This window comes from Pelodiscus sinensis, chromosome 2 (genome assembly GCF_052426305.1).
Source record: "Pelodiscus sinensis isolate ZL-2025 chromosome 2, ASM5242630v1, whole genome shotgun sequence".
Classification (NCBI taxonomy): domain Eukaryota; kingdom Metazoa; phylum Chordata; order Testudines; family Trionychidae; genus Pelodiscus; species Pelodiscus sinensis.
In genome coordinates, this window is record NC_143053.1 from 21,142,964 (window position 1) to 21,163,257 (window position 20,294).

Sequence of the window (20,294 nt, forward strand, 5' to 3'; positions counted from 1 at the left end):
GTCTTGGTTAAGAAACAGTTTGACCTTGAGACTTATCTACAAAAGGCTGCAAATAGCCTGGGGTGCTTTATGAAACAGTTTAATTCTTTGAAAGTAACCAGAAAAAATGGATGCCTGGTCACCCTACCCTCCACCCTGCTTCCAGCTGTACCTTCAACCTGGTCCTGACCCTACATCTGGTGCTGACCATTGCTCAACCCACTAGGCTGACTTCTGGGGACTAATGTCTGACACACTGTGGCTCAGACACATCTGAGTCATAATTATGTTTCTGCATCTTCCTTGTGCTGTGATCTGGCTAGTAACTTGCTGCTGGGCTGTCCCAGCATCTCATTACAACACCTCTGTGCTAGCTAGTCTGCTCTGACAAGGGCTCCAATAGCCAACCTCCTGTGGATTTCAATGGTGCAGGAACAGGCTTTATCCAGGCAGGTGTCTGTCCACCTCTTGCCCCTTCCTGCCCACCTCCACCAGGCAGGAAAAAGCAGACACTTAGCACCAGCTCTTTGCTATATACCCAGGGCCTGGTAACCAGTGCACGGGTGCCAGAAGAATTCATACTCTCGTGCTGGTTCATAATCGCATCATACTCTAGTCCTAGAATCAGTAGAGATGTGGGCACATAGCATCTAGCAAGAGCAGACCTGTTGTCTGATTAAACAGAAGGTTCTGATTAAAGGATCAGCATATTGCCTCTCAGAGTGTCATAAGATGGTAGAAACTATTCTTCTGAGCTTTTTTTATTAAAATAATTTTATTTATGCATAACAAAATGAGCTCAGTTAAATAATCATAATCATTCCAAGATTCATAGATGCAGCAAGGTTCTTAGGCAAAGCAGGATTTACACAGAGTTAAGTACACAGTGAAATAATAACTAGCAGTGTGAGAGGCACACATTACAAATGCCATGCGAGCATGTATCACACTGGGTTAGGGCCTGTTCCGTGGGATGCAGAGTGTCCTCAGCTCCCACTATGGCCAGTGAGTGTGCTGTACCCGACAGCATCATTTCCTTATCCTGTTCATGAGTAACTAGTGCACACTCCACCCATTTGGTTGTCCTCGTGAACATACAAAGGTAAAATACACCAGGTGAAGAGCCCAGTCCATCAGAGCACTTACACACCTGTTTAATTTGAACAGGACTGCTCATACACTCAAAGTCCATTTGTCAATGTTTATAACACACTTAGAATATGGAAGCCAGAAGAAACACTTGTTGTCACTGTGTTCGTGGCGTTTAAACCCTTTTAGAAGCAAAATGTTTGCTCTCTGGCAGATGGATGTTTTCTTTTTTAAAAATGACATCAGTGCTTGCCAGATGGGCTGTCCAGGAACCAGTGTCCTCTATAATGCCACAGAATAGGCTAAGTACTAGCAGTGACAGTGCAAGCTTCACCACACTGTTGCTGATGTGCCTCGTACTCTCATACAGAAGGACCAATCAACCTTGAAGAAAGGAGAGCCCATTTTCGGCTCTTTGCCCATTCAATCTTAGTCACATGGCAAGAATGCATCTAGGTGATTCATTTGTATTGCTATGTTCAAGTGTCCAAAAACATGTGCCAGGTAATTTCCTGAACAAAGAAGATTAGCTAGTCCTGCCACCAAAAGAGCTTACATTCTGCTTGTTACTTGTACATTAGAATGGTGGAATGAATTTTCTGGAAGTGCAGATCTATTATATGTCTGTATGACTATCAGCCTATGGGGATTTTATGGCTGTTAACTATTCATATTCATAGATTGTAAGGCAACAAGGGAACATGTGCTCATTTTAGTTTGACACCTGTCTGACAATACGTAAAAGGTCTGTGTTTTGGACCAAGATGGGAGTTGTGTGCCATTGGCTTCAGCAGGGCCAAGATTTTACCCCTTCTTTTTAAAATCCCCCATGACTTGTTCCAGCCTCCAGCTTCTCTTTGTTTTCTTTTTGATTCTCTCTGTTCATCTAGCAGATAGAGCAAATTCTATTTTCTATACAATTTTCTGTTTACGCAAGAACTCTTTCTAGTGGACAAACTTTTCTGCATCTCTCTCCTTCATTAACTCTCCATCAGTTCTCCAACGAAATCTGAAAATGGATTTTTCCTCCTTTTCCAATACCTCTTCATTTCTCCCTCCCTCTTTGGTTATTTATGTAAGGGCAATAATTTGAGATTTTGAAGTATAATACATTTATTTTAGCAATTTTAAAAGGTATATATGTCAACAAAGGAGAGAATTTCACCTTTGATTTTCATGAACAATCTATCTTTAAAAAATCATGTACATTAATATAAAATCATGAAAAAACTTTAAAATCATCAGTTGCAATATTATGCAAAGACCTCCCACGGCATCCTTCCTCGCTCTTATGTTTATGGAAAACATTTCCCTCTCAATATTTGATAATATAGATATTAATTAATATTATATTTACTTTTTATAAAAGTTTTTGTGCAGTATCAAAGACTGTATGCTCACATTTAAAAATGGACACAGAATCAAATTTTAAAACAGTTAATACAGTTATAGCAGTTCCTTAATGATGCACTTTGTGCTTGCTTCTGAATAAGCAGCTAAAGGAGTAGAGTGTTGAAATATTTTGAGTCAGTTTCATTTTTGTGAAATGAATGGTTATGTCTTATCTTTATAACTGGCAGAATGTGTTGTGAAGTCAGGATTCTATTTTTAACTGCAGTATTCGTGTCTGATTAGTTACAAGGAGAGATGTAATTGTCTATGATCCTACAACAATCTTACGACTGATTGCACCAGGCAAGGTGTAGATGAAAAGCACCAAGAAGATGATCAGAATAATGAGAATCAGTGCAATGATGATGTATTTTTTGTAATTTCTCCAGATGAGGTGATATAAACACTTGAATGGATTTACAAACCAGGAGAAGGAAGTGTCTGGACGGCTGAAGGGGAAAGAAACGACAAAAAATTGGTAAGGGAAAATTCAGACATTTCCAAACAATATTACATTATAAAATTCATGCTGTAACAAAAATGTCACTGATAAAAGAACTATTAAATACCTTGAAATCCACTTAAAGTTCCTAATAATCAGAGCAATAACCAAAAGCTCAATCAGCTAAAGTATCTACTTCAGCTGCCCCATTTCCTCAAATGATCTTGAAAAAACTTGTACTTTAGAGGAAATATTGTTATTTTGCACTTTATCTTAATTTAAAAGAACAAGTGCAAAAAAACCTGTAGCCCAAGTATAAGAACATATTGTAGCCGTCAGAGTTATCACTCCTTTGTACTTTCGCACCCTCTATGTAATATGAACTAAACAACTTCTTAACCAAACAACTGACTGTCATGTGTGCCATTTAAAATGTGTGATGAACTATTCATCTACTTTCTTTTAAGTACTTGGGTTTTCTAATTGATGTGATAGGACCTTTGTTGTCCCACAGCAACTTCAATTGCTGTTTTAAATTGGGAATTATTACAGGTTGAACCTCTCTGGTCTGGGACTCTGGTCCTGTAGCATTCATGGTCTGTTAGGACCACGGATGTTGCTGGACCAGAGAATCCCAGCGGCAGAGGTTGCCAGTAGCTGGGAGCAGAGCTGGTCAGTGAAGCCAGTGGGGCAGTGGAGCTTGTGGGCCAGCGGAACTCTTGGGCCAGCAGGGCAGCAAAGCCGGTGGGGCACTTGCCACTGGAGCCTGAGGGGCCACAGAGCCAGCAGGGCTGCCCAAGCCAGCAGGGCAGCACAGTCCTTGGGGCTGGTAGGGCAGCAGAGACTGTAGAGCTGGCTGGGTCACTGGAGCCTTCAGGGCTGCAGGGTCATGAGACCGTGGGGCCAAGTAGCTGGCAAGACTACTAGAGTCCTGGAGTCAGGGGCAACAGAGCCCAGTAGCTGGGAGAGGAGCCCAGCAAGGAGGCTGGTGTTTCCCTCCATCCACCCTCGATCTCCTCTGGTCCAGCAAACTCCCTTGTCTGGCACTAGTCAGGGTCCAGGGGTGCCAGTCCAGGCAGGTTCAATCTGTACTACTATGTATCAGAAATAACAGTACAGTTGGGCTGAATGATGTGCTGGCTTTACATTTTCATCATGAACACTTAAGCAAAAATTTAGCATTAAAGGGAATCCTTCACAAGTTAAAATTACCACAAGTAAGATTTTTTTAAAGCTTCTGTGGTAGAGAATCTCATTTCAATTTCCTTGTCTTTCTGTCGCTGTAACAGATTAAAGCGTATAAACCTAAACTTATTATTGTACATGACTGTTTTTCTAATACAAAACCCCGAACCAGCAATTTTTTTGAGAGTGGTGGAGTTTGGTCAGATAAAAAGTTAATTCACACCTGTTGCTCTGTGAAAGGACTTTAAAAAAAACCTGAGACAGTTTTACATTGAAAAATATGTTGCCTTATTTAAATTCATCAAAGAATAAGTGAATATAAATGTGATAAAATTGTACAATTCCTATATGATCAGATTTCCAAAGTCAAGTGTGCACAGTCATTGACATGTGTCTAATTTTATGCATACAAACACCAGATATATACAAACAAAACAGACTTGTGGATAGATATCGGCCAGCTACACTCCTTCACATATGGGCAAAGAATTCATCATATCTAATATAGAGGAGAAAGCCCCTAGATGTATAGGTTAGCAATGACACACACAGCAGATATTGATTAACATAATAACTGTGAAGTACTTAGCAAATATTAATTATTTAAGCCTATATTCCTGTCAGATACTCTAGGTAAATATCATGACTTCAAATTTTTGTATCTGGGCAAACTGACTCAGAGAAACTAACAGCCTTTGCTGGAGTTATGTATCAGAGCCAGAAGCAGACACAAGGAGCCCTCCTACTAAGTTCCTCATCACACTAGCCTTCTTGTCTCACATAGTGAATATGCTCCTACTCACTTGGGTTTCTCCAAAGGTTCAGGTTCTTTCCGAGCTTTGCCCACAGGACTCTTCTCAGCTTCCTCTGCTGTGACTAAATGGAATTCAGCTTCCACTTTGCCCTACAGCAAGGAGTAAATGTGGATTAATAGCTGATCAAATATTTAATCAAGTGTTATTAATCAATAATCATCTAGTAGCCAATTAGCACTCATGAGATTGATAAAAATGCATCTGCATCATTTTAGATTAGTTGGCTGAATAATAAACAACTTTATTTATTAACAGTCTATTAATTAAGTTCAAGAATTGACAACCACAAACAATGAGGATAAATTCTTAATTTACTTTCCTTAGTTAATATGAAGAGCCTATAACAATGTAATTTAATAAGGCTCACCCACTAAATGTTAGTAGTGATAAAAATCACTTGCATTGGACTTTCCAATCAAGATATATTATTTGAATTATTAGGGTTCTATCATGTAAAGTTAGGTATTCCAACATGGAAGTTACAATATAAATATTATTGCTCAACTGATTTCTGTGAGATTAGTACTTTTCTGTCTCTTTACAAAGTACCGATCAGAATATCTGTACATGAAAGAGGTTCTTCTAATAATCTTAGATTACTCAGCTTTAATCATTAGTGATCTGCTTACAGTGAGCTCCCCAGCTTTGACAAAAGGCCACCATCCTCTGACCCGCTTTTGCTGAAATATGGAGATCTTGTTTTCTTTACTTGTTGCCGTTACCATGCTTATGTCGCAACTCTTGGCAGACTTGGCTGCTCGAGGAAATTCATTCAGTTTCATTTCAAGGGAGCCTGGGGAGAAAACACCATCACTTGACATTTCAGATATAAAGGCAGTCAAAGAACAACCAACTTATAGCTAGCTATCATCTTCATGACCCTCCCATGTCTGTAGTATCTGTGTGTCTAATGGCTCATTTTGCTATTCAACACATGGCCCTTATTAAAATATACCTACTTAGTTGCTATTCAACTGTTACTTGGCAATACCCCAACACTTCTTACAGGGATCTGAGTAGTAGTTCTCAAATATATTGGCAAGGCAACCATCCACCATGGTTTTTGAAAATTGTCACCAGAACTTGGACAGATTAATCTACTATAATGAGGACTGATAACTCTCCTATTAAAAAAGGCAAAGAAAGGGGATGTATCACATTTGTTATTGATTTGTCTAGATTTTAGTTTTGTTTCTGTGTATGTAATAAAATCAATATAAATGGTACAGAGAATAGGAAGACAGCAAATATGAGTTCCTAAGGGAGTTCACAGAGAAAGATAACACCACCCTGACAATGCCCCTGGTCAGGACCTCCCCTGTATCTGGGGAAAGCTGCACTGCCCCACATCCCTGCCCTTCAGTGGCCAGGCTGCTGAGCTGGTCTGCCTTCCCCAGTGGCCAAGGGGAGCTGGACTGCTGTGCCACAGTTCCAGCTTTCCCCAAGAGCTGGGAGAGCCGGACTGCCGCACTGCAGTTCTAGCCTTCCCTGAGGGCTGGGGGGAGTTGGGCTGCCACCTGGTGGTTCCAATCTTCTCTGGGGATCGGGAGGAATCGGGCTGCTGTGCCGTGGTTCCAGACTTCCCTGGCGGCAGCCACAGCCTTAGACAGTGGGTCATGTAGGCATTTTTGCCTACATTATTGACTGCCCATGACCAGGAATATATTTTCTAACAGTGAGCTCTGTTCATCTAGATCAGGGGTGGGGAACCTTTTTTGTATCGGGTGCCACTAGCCCACAGAAAAACCAGTGAGAAGCAAAAAAACCCAAACCAAACCAAAAACACCCACCACCCAAACCTGCTGATGTGGCCCCTGAATGAGAAGAAGAAAGACATTCCCCACATCCCAGAGCCTAAGGGGGCCTAGGCTAATAGATTTTGTGTGCTTCAGCCCCATGGGGGGAGAAGGGGCAGAAGTGATGGAGCACCAGTATGGGCTGTCCAATGTTGGGAGAGAGCCCAGAGTGTCAGGGCCCAGGTCCAGGTAAACCGGAGGCTGCATCCGGCCCCCGGGCCACAGGTTCTCCACCCCTGGTCTAGTATAATCTAGATGTAGCCGGCACAGCAATTTTATTCTTAAATGTACAAAGCAGTTGAGAATATACTCCTGGCAAATAAACTGAACATCCTGCATTGTCAGGAGATATGGATTGACTTAAATAGGTTCTTTTCATTGGTGATTTCTATACTTTGGCCCATATTAAGTATTACCTGACATTACAGAAAAAACGTGACTATGAGTTATGATGGGGAGTAAGCAGGGCAACTTTTATTCAGCCTCCAAAAATATGCCACTCAGACCATGCATTTAGGTAGCCAAAACCATGTATTTGTTAGGAATTCTAGCCATTGAGTGTATTCATGGAAGCTCGTTGACAATTGGGCCTTAGCTACCTTCTTAAACACTTTTTACAAAATAAAGGTCTATGATGATTTGAATGGAAGTACAGTTGGCTTCACTGTTTGCTTACCTAGGAAATCATCAGAAGAAAGTCTTTCAAAGTCCCAAACCTGGAGCACTAGCACTGCTGGCATTTTGCGTTCTGTCTTTTCCAAGGAAAATATGTTTTCTTTCTTGTTGACCACCATTTGCTTCTCCGCTGGAAGGTAGTGGAAGGGAAACACAAAGCGCCAGTTGAAGTTCCCTTCTCCAGTCAAGGAGTTGTAATGCACATCTGTCTCCTGTTTGTCCTCTTCCAGTCCTTTTAGCCACCTACCTCATGCACACAGGTGAATACAGCAGGGTTAATAGGAAGGCTGTACCATGGGTATTAAACAATATTTCTTATAATTAAATGTTATCAACCCTTTCTTTCATAAGTACTGTTAGAGCAACTGGATGGCTGAGGTGGTGGTTAATCCCTAAAACACCATTCAAACATGGCTCAGGCTCTCAATGACTGAAAATCACTAACAAAAGTTTAGAAGGATAATATGAGCTCTACTTAGGTCAGACTTGCAAAATTCTAATTACCCACATACCAATGGCTAATCATTAAAAACAAATTTGATGGACAAGCAAACTATCATGAGTGTTTTCATTATCAATCACCATAACAAAAGATGCATGAGCAGATTTTGTGCCTTTGCAGGTAGATGACATGATATTCCCAGATGTTAATTTAGTACTTAATGTCATCAAAATTATTTGTATCTGCAAGTGCTCTAGTATGAAGGATGTCAGGTGTAAGCACAGCTGACTGCTTCCTCTAAATGTTCTTGTGATTTGCTGTTTTCTGATACATCACCAACAATCACCAACAATGCATCATGTGCCAAAAATCCATATTGTGCTTCTCTAAAATATTATTCTTTAAAATATTATTATTCTTTAAAATATTATTATTCAATCATTTACAAATGTATCTACGGTAACTTTCCGATAATACGGCACCTTTAGGACCCAGGGGGTGCCGGATTATCAAATATGCCGGACTATTGGAAGGGGGGGCTATGAGGGGTCTGGGGCGGACTGGGGGGATGCGCCCCTTGGCGCTGCGGGACCAACTCGGCAGCACCCCAGCTGCTCTGCCCCAGACTTCTCCAAGTCAGCCGCTGCTGAAACTAACCAGCGGCTGACTTGGGGAAGCCAGGGGCAGAGCAGCTCCAATTGTCCCGGCTGCCCGGAGCACTTCCGGGTTCCAGATGGTGCCAACCATCAGGAGTGCTGGACCATTGGATGCCGGACCACTGGAGTTTTAATGTATTTGGTTTTTTTTAATTCTTCAGTTAACAGGCTCTAACTTTCAGTCAATAATTTGAAATCTGCACCACATCCAACAGAATTAATGCCACTCAGTACCAATGAGTGGCATTATACAAAAAGGTGATTAAAAAATATGAACAGTCTCAAAGATGGCACTGAGAACATAAACAAGGTCAGGATTGGGTCGGACCAGCGGTCCTCCTATCCTAGTATCCTTTCTTCCAACAGTGGCCAATGCCAGGTACTCCAAAGCGACTGAACAGAAGAGGGCAATTTTTGAATGGTCTATGCCCCGTCATCCAGCCTCAGCTTCTAGCACTCAGAGACGAGGGACATCTAGAGCATGGGGTTATATCCCTGACCATCTCTGCTAATTGTCATTGATTAACTTATCCGCCACAAACTATCCAGTTATACCCAGATACCAGTTAACCCAGGTATAGTTTTGGCTTTCACAGCATCCCTGGCAATAAATTCTACAGATTAACTGTGTGTTGTGCAAAGAAATACTGTCTTTTGTTTGTTTTAAACCATTTGCCTATTAATTTCACTGGGTGACCCCTGCTTCTTGTGTTATATAAAGAAATAGATAACGCTTCACTATTCACTTTCTGCACACCATACATGATCTTATAAACCTCTATCATACCTCCCCTTCATTGTCTCTTTTCAAAGCTCAAAAGTTCCAGTTTTATAATTTCTCCTCATACCAAAGCTATCCCATACCCCCTAAACATTTCTGTTGCTCTTTTCTGTGCTTTTTCCAATTCTAATATATTTTTTCGAGATGAAGCAACTAAAACTGTACACAGTGTTCAAACCCTTCCCCCTCGTTCTTAGCTGCAGCACCGGGGAGGAGAGGGAGAAAGCTCAGCCAGATGTGGGGGAAGGCATGGGAGGGAGAGAAAAGCCCCCTGTCAACTGGGGAGACACTGGGGGGGAAAGAAGGTCCCTGCCAGCTGGGGGGAGAGAACACCCTGTTGGATGGGACCCCCCCCCCCCCGAGTCCTTTCTCACATTCAACCCTCACTCTCACACCTCCACACCCCCAGCCCTTTCTCGTTCCCCACCCTCACTCCAGCACACTCCTCACCCTCAGCCTCCTGCTCTGACTCCTGCACCCCCCTGCCCTGAAGGACCCAGGCAGTGCTAATAACTCTGCTAATGAGCATATATTTAAAGGTGAAAGAGGACCAATTAGTTTCCAGAATGGCTGGCTATTTTGGCAGACACAGCAAATTACAAAGATCTCAGAAATGTCTCACAAGGAGAATAGCTTTTTTTATACAACAACATAAATTCTATGACTTTGGTCTTTGGTGGATGGCTTGAATCAGATGTTAATTGTCCTGTCAAAGAGTACATGAAGAGATGCAAAAAGTGACATCCAGAGGAACTCACCCTTTTACATAGATGTCGCTTGATTTTTGTCCTGTAAAGATATTCTCATCCTCTAAAATTACATCATCTGTATTCCAGATGATTACTCTCAATTCATAACTGAAAAAGAAAAAAGCCAACATTTTGCATATTTCAGTTCACAGTAAAAAAAGGCCTTCTAATTAATTTCTGTTCATCTTTTCTGAGTGCGCATAGGTCCTTAGTCTAACCAGACACTGGTATAAATTAGTAGTAACTTTCTCAACACAGTGTTCTATTGATGTAAAAGTGGTTTGAATGGGATCATAATCAGGTTCTTAAGCCTACTGGAAGGTCTCATGATATAACAGAATCAGGGGCTGTTTGCTAAGCTCATGAGGAAAGTGACAGCAGTTGTCACTGGCAGCATCAGAACAGGGAAAAATTCCTCACTGGTTATTTGAATATGTTCTTTTGTAATTCTGATCACAAAAATGCGGCAACGAAACAGGACTAGACTGCACTGAACAACATAATCTGAGCAGCCGCAAAATACTGAGCAACTTGCCAAAGAGAGCAAAACCCATTTAGGCACGTAGGCAATCTTCTGTTCAGAGATTTTGTTGTTGACAGTAGATGATTTGTGATGTAATCTAGTGCAGAAAAAGGAGGAAGAATGCTGTTCAGAAACACCTTTGGGGAGCATGGATAAATGAAATCTCTAGGAGAGACATTTTATAGCACTATCCAGGAAAGGGAATTAATTCCTCCCCATTACTTTCATTCTGAACACACAGGTATAGTGAGGGTGTGGGCAGGGGCGGCCCGTGAGTCTAGTCAGACTAGGCAGTCGCCTATGGCGCTGCTGGCCCGGGCGCCCCGTGATTACGTCATGGCCATTGATGGCTGTGCAGGCGGAGGCATCGATCGCGCCTTCCGCCTGGGTCGCCAGTTGCTACAGCCGGCCTCGGGCCGCTCCTGAGTGTGTGTCCTATCTACATATCTGTCTTGAACCAGTTCAATACACCACTCTTCAGGCTAATTGTCATATAACATCTTCCAAAGTCAAGGTCTTTTGCAGAAATCTAAACCTCTCCGATGATTAACATTTCAACTACATTTTTGTGTGTTCATGTAGGCCACAGCATGACAGCAACATTTTGTTCTTGCAAATATTATTATGTGCAAATCTTTCTGGTTTGAAAAATTCACAACTGATAACACGCCTCTCATAAAATCCTAGTATAAAGAAAGCTCTTGTTAGACAATCTTCTTTTTTGTCCAACTATGGACCTTGATTAGTATTGACAGCAGCATAATGGGTTTTTTTAATAGCATTGTATTTTGTTTGAACATAAATGTTCACACTGCTTCTGTGAAATTGTCCCAGACATAAAGATTACCTAACAAAGCCCATATTAAAATAACACATTAAAGTTTGTTTGCGGTGAACCATGAATTCTTCTTGTCATTTGTCATTTATTATGTATCAAACACTAACTGCTAGCTAGATTAACTCATTTAGTGTTATGTCAAAATAGGAGATGCATCTGCCTGACATTACAGAGACACTTAATATTTCAAACCAATCTCTCTCTGCAGCCTGCTTTTGTGCTTCTTAATCTCATATTTGCCCAAAGTAGTGAAAACCCCTTAGGTACAATAATATGAGATGGAAGATCTTTACCAACAGTCACGTATAGTACGTATGGGACAGCGCTCAAGTGGCATGGAGTCTAAATGATAATGTTGGAGTTAAGAGTTCAGTGGAAGAATAATAACTTTAAGACTCGCTGAAGCTGCCTCCTGTACTCTGGTCTTTTTAGCACAGTTAAGTGAATCATATGTAGTCTTTAAATCAAAACTGAATGCCTTTGTAATTGGAGTTATTGATTGATGCAGAAATTACTGCTAAGATTTTAAATCCTGTGTTATGGAGGAGGTCAGACTAGATGATCATAATGCTCCCTTCTACCTTTAAAATCTATGAATCTATGGCATTGTTCCTCAGCTTAATTAATGTTTTGCAACTACACTTCTCATCAGACATTGGGTCTCATTTATATGGCCTTGCTGTCCAGACTACAGGGGTTTGAACTGCAGTGTGAGCTGGACCTGCCCTATCCAGACTTGGCTGTAGTCCTGTTTGAAATGACATGACGCTAACATGATCTAGATACCTTTCAGTTTGTGCTAGCGGGCTATATATGGGATAGTTATAGCTAAGGATGTTAAATATGTTTTAATTGAATAGTCGAGTAATCGCATGAATTCTTATTGGTTAGTTGACTATTCTAAAGTTCCCGGGGGCAGAGCCGGCAGCCAGTGCACTCCGGACTCACTCCCAAGGAGCCCCCTGCTACTCCACACTGCTGCCTCTGTATCACAAGCAGTAGCACAGGGTGCCAGGGGTTTAAAAACCGGCTCCCCTCACAGACTGGCTGTTTGTTGCCCTGTGCTGCTGCCTCTGATAAAGAGGCAGCAGCACGGAGTGGCAGCAGCCCTTGCCTAGTGGGGCGGGGAGGGGTGAGCTCCCAGACCTAGTGGGAGCTAGAACTGAGCCGGGCTGCCTGTCCACCTAACTCCTAATACACTTTAAACGCAGAGCTGCAGTGGAGATAGGCCCCAGACCCAGCATGAGCCAGGACTCAGCGGGGCTGCCTGCCTGCCCCGTTCCTAATATACTTTAAATGCAGAGCCACAGGAGGAGTAGGTCCTGGACCCATCGCAAGCCAGGACTAAGCCAGGCTGCTGGCCAGCCTGCTAAAAAATTTACTGGTGGGAGGTGTGGAAATGCATGTAGTCTAAAGCAAAAAGCTTATAGGTTAATGCTAATCAGTTAATCAACTCTACTGTTACATCCCTAGTTACAGCACAACATGCCAGTCTGTGCTGAAACTCACAACCTGTCTGCTGTGCTGTGAGGCACAAGCCCTTTGAAAGAGTCAATATTTGCAGGATGATGCCAAGACACTGACAGCACAAAGGGAATGCACCGTGAGTTACCCTTTGGGTTTCCTTGGTGAAATATCAACAGGTGGTCCTGGCAGAGGCATATCTTTGGGAAACATGTCCACCCACATCTGCACACGCCCCTTTAAGAAACGAAACAAGTTAGTGAGAATTTTAACAGCATTAAAAATAGCTAATTTCAAAAGGCTTCACAAGCACATTTTCTTCTAGAAATACCAATCATGTCATTAGAGTATTTGTAAGTTGTCTGTTCTGTGGTTCCCCACCTCCACGTACAGAATCTATATCAGTGGTATGAGATCACATCAAGAATCAACATTTAAGGTCTAGAGAACATGATCTATGAGGGAAGGCTGAAAGAATTGGGTTTGTTTAGTTTATAAAAGAGAAGATTGAGGGGGGACATAATAGCAGCTTTCAGGTATCTAAAAGGGTGTCACAAGGAGGAGGGAGAAAACTTGTTCATCTTGGCCTCTGAGGATAGAACAAGAAGCAATGGGCTTAAACTGCAGCAAGGGAATTGTTTAGGTTGAACATTAGGAAAAAGTTCCTAACTGTCAGGGTAGTCAAACACTGGAATAAATTGCCTAGGGAGGTTGTAGAATCCCCATCTCTGGAGATATTTAAGAGTAGGTTAGATAAATGTCTATCAGGGATGGTCTAGACAGTCTTTGGTCCTGCCATGAGGGCAGGGGACTGGACTCTATGACTTCTCAAGGTCCCTTCCAGTCCTAATACTCTATGATTTCAGACAGAGGTTGAAATTTTAAGATATTTTAAGATTTTAAGTATATTTTAAGAATTTGTGCTTGGTTCTTGGACTTCCATTCCCTATACTTAAATTATTTATCTATGTTGAGGCCAGGTGCATCACTTCTGTCCACCTCCCATCCTGCATTGTGTGCTGCAATCTGCAATAGAACTATATTGCTCTAAACCCTAGGCTTGTGATGGTCCTGTAATTCATTCTGCTTCAGGCTGTGGACAAAGGGGAAACCTCCCTGCCTCACTTCCATTTCTACTTCCTTTATTATGTGTGTTTATATATGGGGCCAGATGTTTATCTGAGAACTAAACCAGAACCATGTTTTTATTTCTATAGCCAAACTCAAACTTGATCCTGCTATAGGATTTGGTATGTTCAGAAGTTTAACATTTTCACTTGCTTTTCACTCTTGGGTTCCTAGCAGTGCAGGACATGGTGAAATGCCTCAACAAGAGAGATGTTTCTTGTGGTACTTTCAAATCAGGCCAAGAGTGGTAGCAATTGAAATCTTGCGAGAGAACTTATTCTTAGGAGTTTTCCAGCCCAATTTTGGAGACTCAGGAGGGTTGGATAATTAATTGAAAGGAACTCAGATTGTGAGGTCGTTTTTGGTTTGGCCATCACAAATAAGAACATCTTGCAACAAAGCAGTGACTATCACGATTCTCATCATTATCATTGTGTTACACATTAGCAGAACTCTACAACAATGAGGGTAGATTCTAAGCTCCCAAAGAGGCAAGCCTATGTGAGCTAACGAGGAATCACCATTAGCTGTTCACAATATAACAATAATACTTATCCAGACACACCTATTGAGCAATTCTGATTCCTCTACACAGATGGTTTGGAGAGAAATCAGAACATTTACTGAATAGTAAATTATATTTTCCCAATGAAATACATGTATATATTTAAATATATTTATGAAGATGCTGGAATTCCATTGTCTTCATTGTATCTTCATGAAGTCAGAGAGACTTAAACATGTCCTTAAATGCTTTACTGCAGTCAAATTTCTAAGTAGTTATTTTCAGATATGAGCAAAAGGACTCTTGGTAAGATTCCCTAAAAACAAATTTTTATGATAAAGTTAAAACTGAGAGCACCCTTACAAGAACTTTCCAGATAGCGACAGTCATTCAAATAACAAGAAGTCCTGTGGCACCTTATAGACTACCAGATTTACTGGAGCATAAGCTTTTGTGGGCAAAGATCCACTTCGTCAGATGAAAGCTTATGCTCCAATAAACCTGTTAGTTTATAAGGTGCCACAGGACTCCTCGTTTCTATGCAGATTCAGATTAACACGGCTACCCCTCTGATTCTAGTCATTAAAATGCAATCAAATGCAGAGTTAACATTAAATTTACAAGAAACCTCAAAATCTGAAAGTATGAACATTTGAAGTGAAATCAGATCATTCTTGCTTAGATGCCTAAATATAAATTTAACTGCCTCACAGTACATATGCACATTTGACAGTTTTGAACTATGCACTTATTCTTTTGTGCAAACGACAATGGAAACAGGAGCATTTGTGAGATTTCCCTGCTCTGAGATAGTACCAGAAATAGCAATGGAAAACCTCTCCCACATTCCATGCGTTCACTGTGGGCTTGTTTACCTGTTCCATGCCTGGTTTATCCTTGTGATAGAGAGCCCGAGTCTCAATGTGTTCTGGAACCAGCTTGCATCCAACCCCTGGGATTTCATTCCAGGAACGTAAAACCTTCAGGGCAAGTTGTTCATAGGATTCTACTGGCTCTTCTATAAGAAGGAGTAATGGAAAGAAAAAAAGAACAAATCAGAGCTTATTAAGGACATTATTAATATGGTCTATCAGTTTTGAAAGAAATGTATTGAAAGCCTGCTTAAGTTTAGAGCCACATTTAATGCGTCTCAAGGAAGAACAGAGATATCATAAAACACATTTATTCCTTAAAGTAAGAGCACCCACAGGAATAACTGAAAGTTTAAGAGCTGCGAAAGAAACTAATTACAAAACCCCCCCATGCATTCTTGCAAAATTATACAGGCCTATTTTAGTGCTTTTTCTAACAGTAGATTTGCTAGCTGCTTTCTTCCTCTAAATAATTAAGTCTTTAACTAAAAAGTTTCCATCCAAGCAAAGAACAGTGAATTTGGCATTTCATCGAGCTGCCAGGAAGCGTCAGTAAATAAGTGCTAGGGATTGTGCATTAATCTTATTTTTCCCTTGTGATGGCAACAACGCAGCCCCCTTGAGTGCCAAATTCAAAGGAAGGGAGCAGAAAGACGCCAAAGGTATCAGTGGACAAAATTATGCTTTGTCCTGGGCAGTGTTGTGTAAGCAGGGAAAAGGGGAGAGAATCTTGCAGTCCCACAGTGACACTGTGCATCTGAAAAGCTTAATAGCTCCCCGGCACTAGGGCAAGAATGCTGAGAATCAGCTATTGCAACATTTCTCCTAGTATCTGCCTGTTGGTGGACAGAGGGTCAAATCTAGCCCTGCTCTGCAAAGGCCCCTCTGGAGTCATTTGTTCATCTAGCACTCTCCTACCTAATGCATTGTTGGTGGAACAGCCATATTTTGGCCCCATCCTTATACTGAAGCACACTGAACCCTATTCTGCCCAGCAATCCTGATCTCCTTGCCCACAGGAGAAATGGCAGCAAGGTATTTGAATGAAGATAAAGATCAGCACTGAAATTAAACCGGACGCTGATGAAGAAGGAAAACACGGTCCTTGCACTGCTTCCCTCTCTTGGGCTACCCAACCAAGTGTCCATCCTAATACATGTCATCCACTCCTTACCATCTCCCCAAATACACAAGCTAGCCACTGTGGCTCTGTTCCACCCGTCACCACTCACATCTACACATCTCACCCCGGGGTGGCTCTGCCCCTCTTCTCCTTTTGGAGCTCACCTTTTCTCCCAGTGAAAGCAGCAACTCCCTGCAAAGCCTTCTGGACTCATGGGCTCTATGCTCAATGGGCCCACGAGGAGTAGGATTTATACTCACCCTCACAGAACTAATGCTGCTAATGGTAATAATTAACAATGTAACAATAGACAAAGCACTGGACTGGGAATTAGGAGGCTTGGGTTCTGTTCATGAATTGACAGCTATGTGATCTTATACAAGTCCCTTCACTTCTGTGCTCCTATTTCCCCTCTCACGCTTTGTCTGACTTGTTTATACAGATGGTGAGCTGCTCAGGGCAGAAATTGTCTCTTGCTGTCTGCTTGTCCAGTGCCTAAAGCAACAGGATCCCAGTCAAAGGTGGGACTTCTAGGGTCTACTATAATAGGACTAACTAATAATAATAATAAATGGACTAATTACCATTCTCGTCTTCTTGAAAGACAGTCTTCCCAGTGAATACTTTGGTTCCTATTTGTATCTCCCCTGGTCGCTTGTGGGGCCCATTCAGTTTGTTGTCCTTGCATAGCTTGTTAAGGATCTCAGTCGGCTTAACTGCATCTCGCCAAGCATTATACCCTTCTCTGCAATGAGGGCAAAAAGCAAAGAGAGGAATGGAGGTTTTCTGTTCATATACAGGAGTTAAAGGCTGTAACTATTCAGAAGCTCCAATCCAAAGGTCAAAGACCACAGCAGATAGGTTTAAGCTCCCATATAGTAAATCTATCTGGATGAATTAATTTTATACAAATGAAACAAAGACAGAACTGGACATGTCCTCCGCTACTCCTTCATAGTCTCTTAGGACTATCCCATCCAATGTTCCCCACATTGTTTGCCCTCATTATCAAGGTCTAACATCACAGCCACCATCAGTTTGGTCAAGGAAGTCCGGGCAGGACTCTTATTGGAGCTGATTAGTGCTACTCCTTGATCAGGACGACAGATATTTTCTGCGGGTTGACACAAAAATTTAGAATAATAGAAACGAAGGGTTGAAAGGGACACTGAGAAGTCACCAAGTCTAGTCCCCTGCTCTGAGGCAGAATCAAAAAACCTAAACCATCCCTGACAAATATGTGTCTTGCCTCTCCTTAAAGGCCACCAATGATGGGAATTCCACAACCTCCCTTAGCAGCCTATTCCAGAACTTACCTACCCTTATAGCTAGGAAGTTTTTTCTAGTATCTAATCTAAGTTTCCCTTGTTGCAGATAGAGCCTGTTGCTTCTTGTCCTACCATCAGTGGACATGGAGAACAACTGATCACAAGTCTGATCACAAGAACAAATGGTTGTCCCTCTTCAACAGGAATTTAGTGCACTCCCTCCATAACATTCCCATCCCAGCCAGCTTCAGGAGCTGGGACCAATGTCTGGAATAGAAATAGAGTCTGGGTCTCCTTTGTACTGCTGCCAACACTTGGGACAGCAGCAAGGCCCCATAGCTATTATTTTTAATAGTGTGGCAACAGCATCTGGCCACAGGCATAGATCATAGAGGACACACAATATGGACGTGGACACACACACTAGGGCTGCTCATGCGAGCTCGCTAAAATTAGCAGTGTAGTTGAGGGTCACGTGGACGGGTCATCTTGAGCTAGCTGTCTAAGTACAAACGTGCCCAGTCTCCTTGATAGCCTGCCTGAGCTGCCACTCATTCTATTGTGTTTCTACACTGCTATTTTTAACCTATGCGGCCCTTAGATTATGTCTACATTTTGAGCTAGAAATATAAATCTCAGCTCCAGGAGATAGACCAGTGCTCACTCTGAGCGAGTGAGCATGTGAAAAACAGAAATGTAGCTGCACTAGAGTGAGCAGCAGGAGGGGCTAGCTGCCTCAAATATGATCCTGTCAAAAATGCCAGGCATGGACTCAGGAACTAATTCCTCCCACTGCTTGCACCATCAGGGTGATGTGTTTTTTTAGCATGCCAGCTTAATCAGAGCTAGGGCAGCTATGTCTTCTGGAGATGGAATTGACATTTGCAATCTGAAGTGCAGATGTACCCTTTGACTCCTAAGTAACTTTTGAAAATGGGACCTAGGCACTTTAGAAAATGTTGTCCAATATCTTCTATATATCAAGTATAATGAAATGCTACCGATTGTCACAATGATTAGTTCTAGGGCTTGAGCCACTATCTGTGACACTGTTATTTCCCTTTTGTAATTCAATTGACTTTAATGGAGTCACAAAGCAGAGAATCAACCCCTCCCCCACCCCCAGAGTTAAGAGGTTATGGAAGTTATGCAGCCAAGCAGTATTCCAGTTTATTCTGATTAATTAACCAACACGTATTTCAGACTCTGTGCTTGAAACTCCATTCTCAAGAACAAAATAACAAATTCCAAGTACTGCACAATGTACCTGCTAAAGTAACAAGGCAGCTAGATTATTAGAATGAGAATCGAAACATTTATGGTTATAAAAAAAACCTGTATAGAAAATAGAAAAAAGGGTCTGTGCAGGCATCAAACTGAAATAAAATGTCAAATGTCAAGAACTCGTCTTACCAATTTATTATGCAGCTTAAAATGACCCACACATTTTAGCATATTAACAGAAGTGCTGCAAGCAGGCACATCTAAGGCTAGATCATTAGCCAGTGTAAATCCATTAAAAATCAATTTACACTAGGTGAAAATATGACCAGAAGTGTTAATGCAGTGCAAGCATTTCACATTTCTTATCCTTGTAAGGGGAAAAAAAGGCAAAATTCACAGAGGAATAGACATGGGGAAGCATTGGCATGTGGCTACAGAGACATGTTTACTAAGTACAGATATAGACCAAGCCAAAGCCAGTGAGGATTTCTCTTTTCAGCTGGCTGAAACTAGAAACCAATCAATCTGTGATCAGAAACTATGGGACAGCAATCACTGGAGTCAATGGACACTGAAATTCTGGGCTTGCCTACACAGTGGGGTAATGGAGTCTACAGGGGTGTGATTTTTAAGGCATACTGATGTTGGTGTGCATTGACTGGTGTGCATGCTTGGAGCCACTGAACCAAACTGTTAATCCTGTGTATGATGGAAACTCGTACGGCAGCTCCCTATCACCCCTATCCAGCATCTGTGTGTAGATCTTGCTGGTACACACTATAGGTTCTTTAGTGCATTTTAACGTGGTACTGTTTTAAACAGCGCTACATTAAAGTGCACCAGCAAGGTCTACATGGATCAGTTAATGCACAACACATTACAGGTTCACCCTCCCTGGTCTGGCACCCTCAGGATTTAATCGGTCTCGAATGAGGGATTTTGCTAGACTAGGGGAGGTTATTTCTGGCCCACCAGTCCCTAGTCTCCCAACCTGGCTCTGCTCCTAGCCCATCCGCTGACCTCCCAGACAGCTCCCCCTGCCCCACTGTTGTCAGCCCAGCTGGGTTCAAGGCCACAGCAGAGCTGTTGGCTCCCTGCTGACTCCCCCACTACCCCTGACCTGCTGCCATGCCAGCCCTGCCAACCTCTCTGGCTCCTGGTTCAGAAGGCTAGACTCCTGGCCCTGCATCAGCCTGCTGCCTCACCAGCCGCCCTGCCACTATCCAAGCTGGACTCCCGCAGCAGGGCTCCCAGCTGCCTGCCCCCCGCCAGCCAGCCTGGCTGGGCTCCCAGATCCCACAGGGCTCTGGCTGCCAGCCCTGCCAGGAATAGTTGCCAGACCAGAGAG

General features: G+C 42.3%; 1 protein-coding gene across 1 annotated transcript in view; it reads right to left on the reverse strand.

Moving 5' to 3' along the window:
* Positions 1 to 772: 772 nt before the first annotated feature.
* The window catches only part of FER1L6 (fer-1 like family member 6), a 92,785-nt gene continuing 73,263 nt past the window's right edge, over positions 773 to 20,294 (reverse strand). Inside the window, exons 34-41 of the mRNA XM_006137479.5 lie at positions 17,039 to 17,199; positions 15,335 to 15,477; positions 12,975 to 13,063; positions 10,011 to 10,109; positions 7,375 to 7,616; positions 5,532 to 5,695; positions 4,891 to 4,991; positions 773 to 2,909 (exon numbers count right to left, since the gene is read on the reverse strand). Coding sequence (XP_006137541.5) covers positions 2,726 to 2,909; positions 4,891 to 4,991; positions 5,532 to 5,695; positions 7,375 to 7,616; positions 10,011 to 10,109; positions 12,975 to 13,063; positions 15,335 to 15,477; positions 17,039 to 17,199 — 1,183 coding nt within the window. The 3' untranslated portion in view covers positions 773 to 2,725. The remainder of the gene's footprint in view (positions 2,910 to 4,890; positions 4,992 to 5,531; positions 5,696 to 7,374; positions 7,617 to 10,010; positions 10,110 to 12,974; positions 13,064 to 15,334; positions 15,478 to 17,038; positions 17,200 to 20,294) is intronic.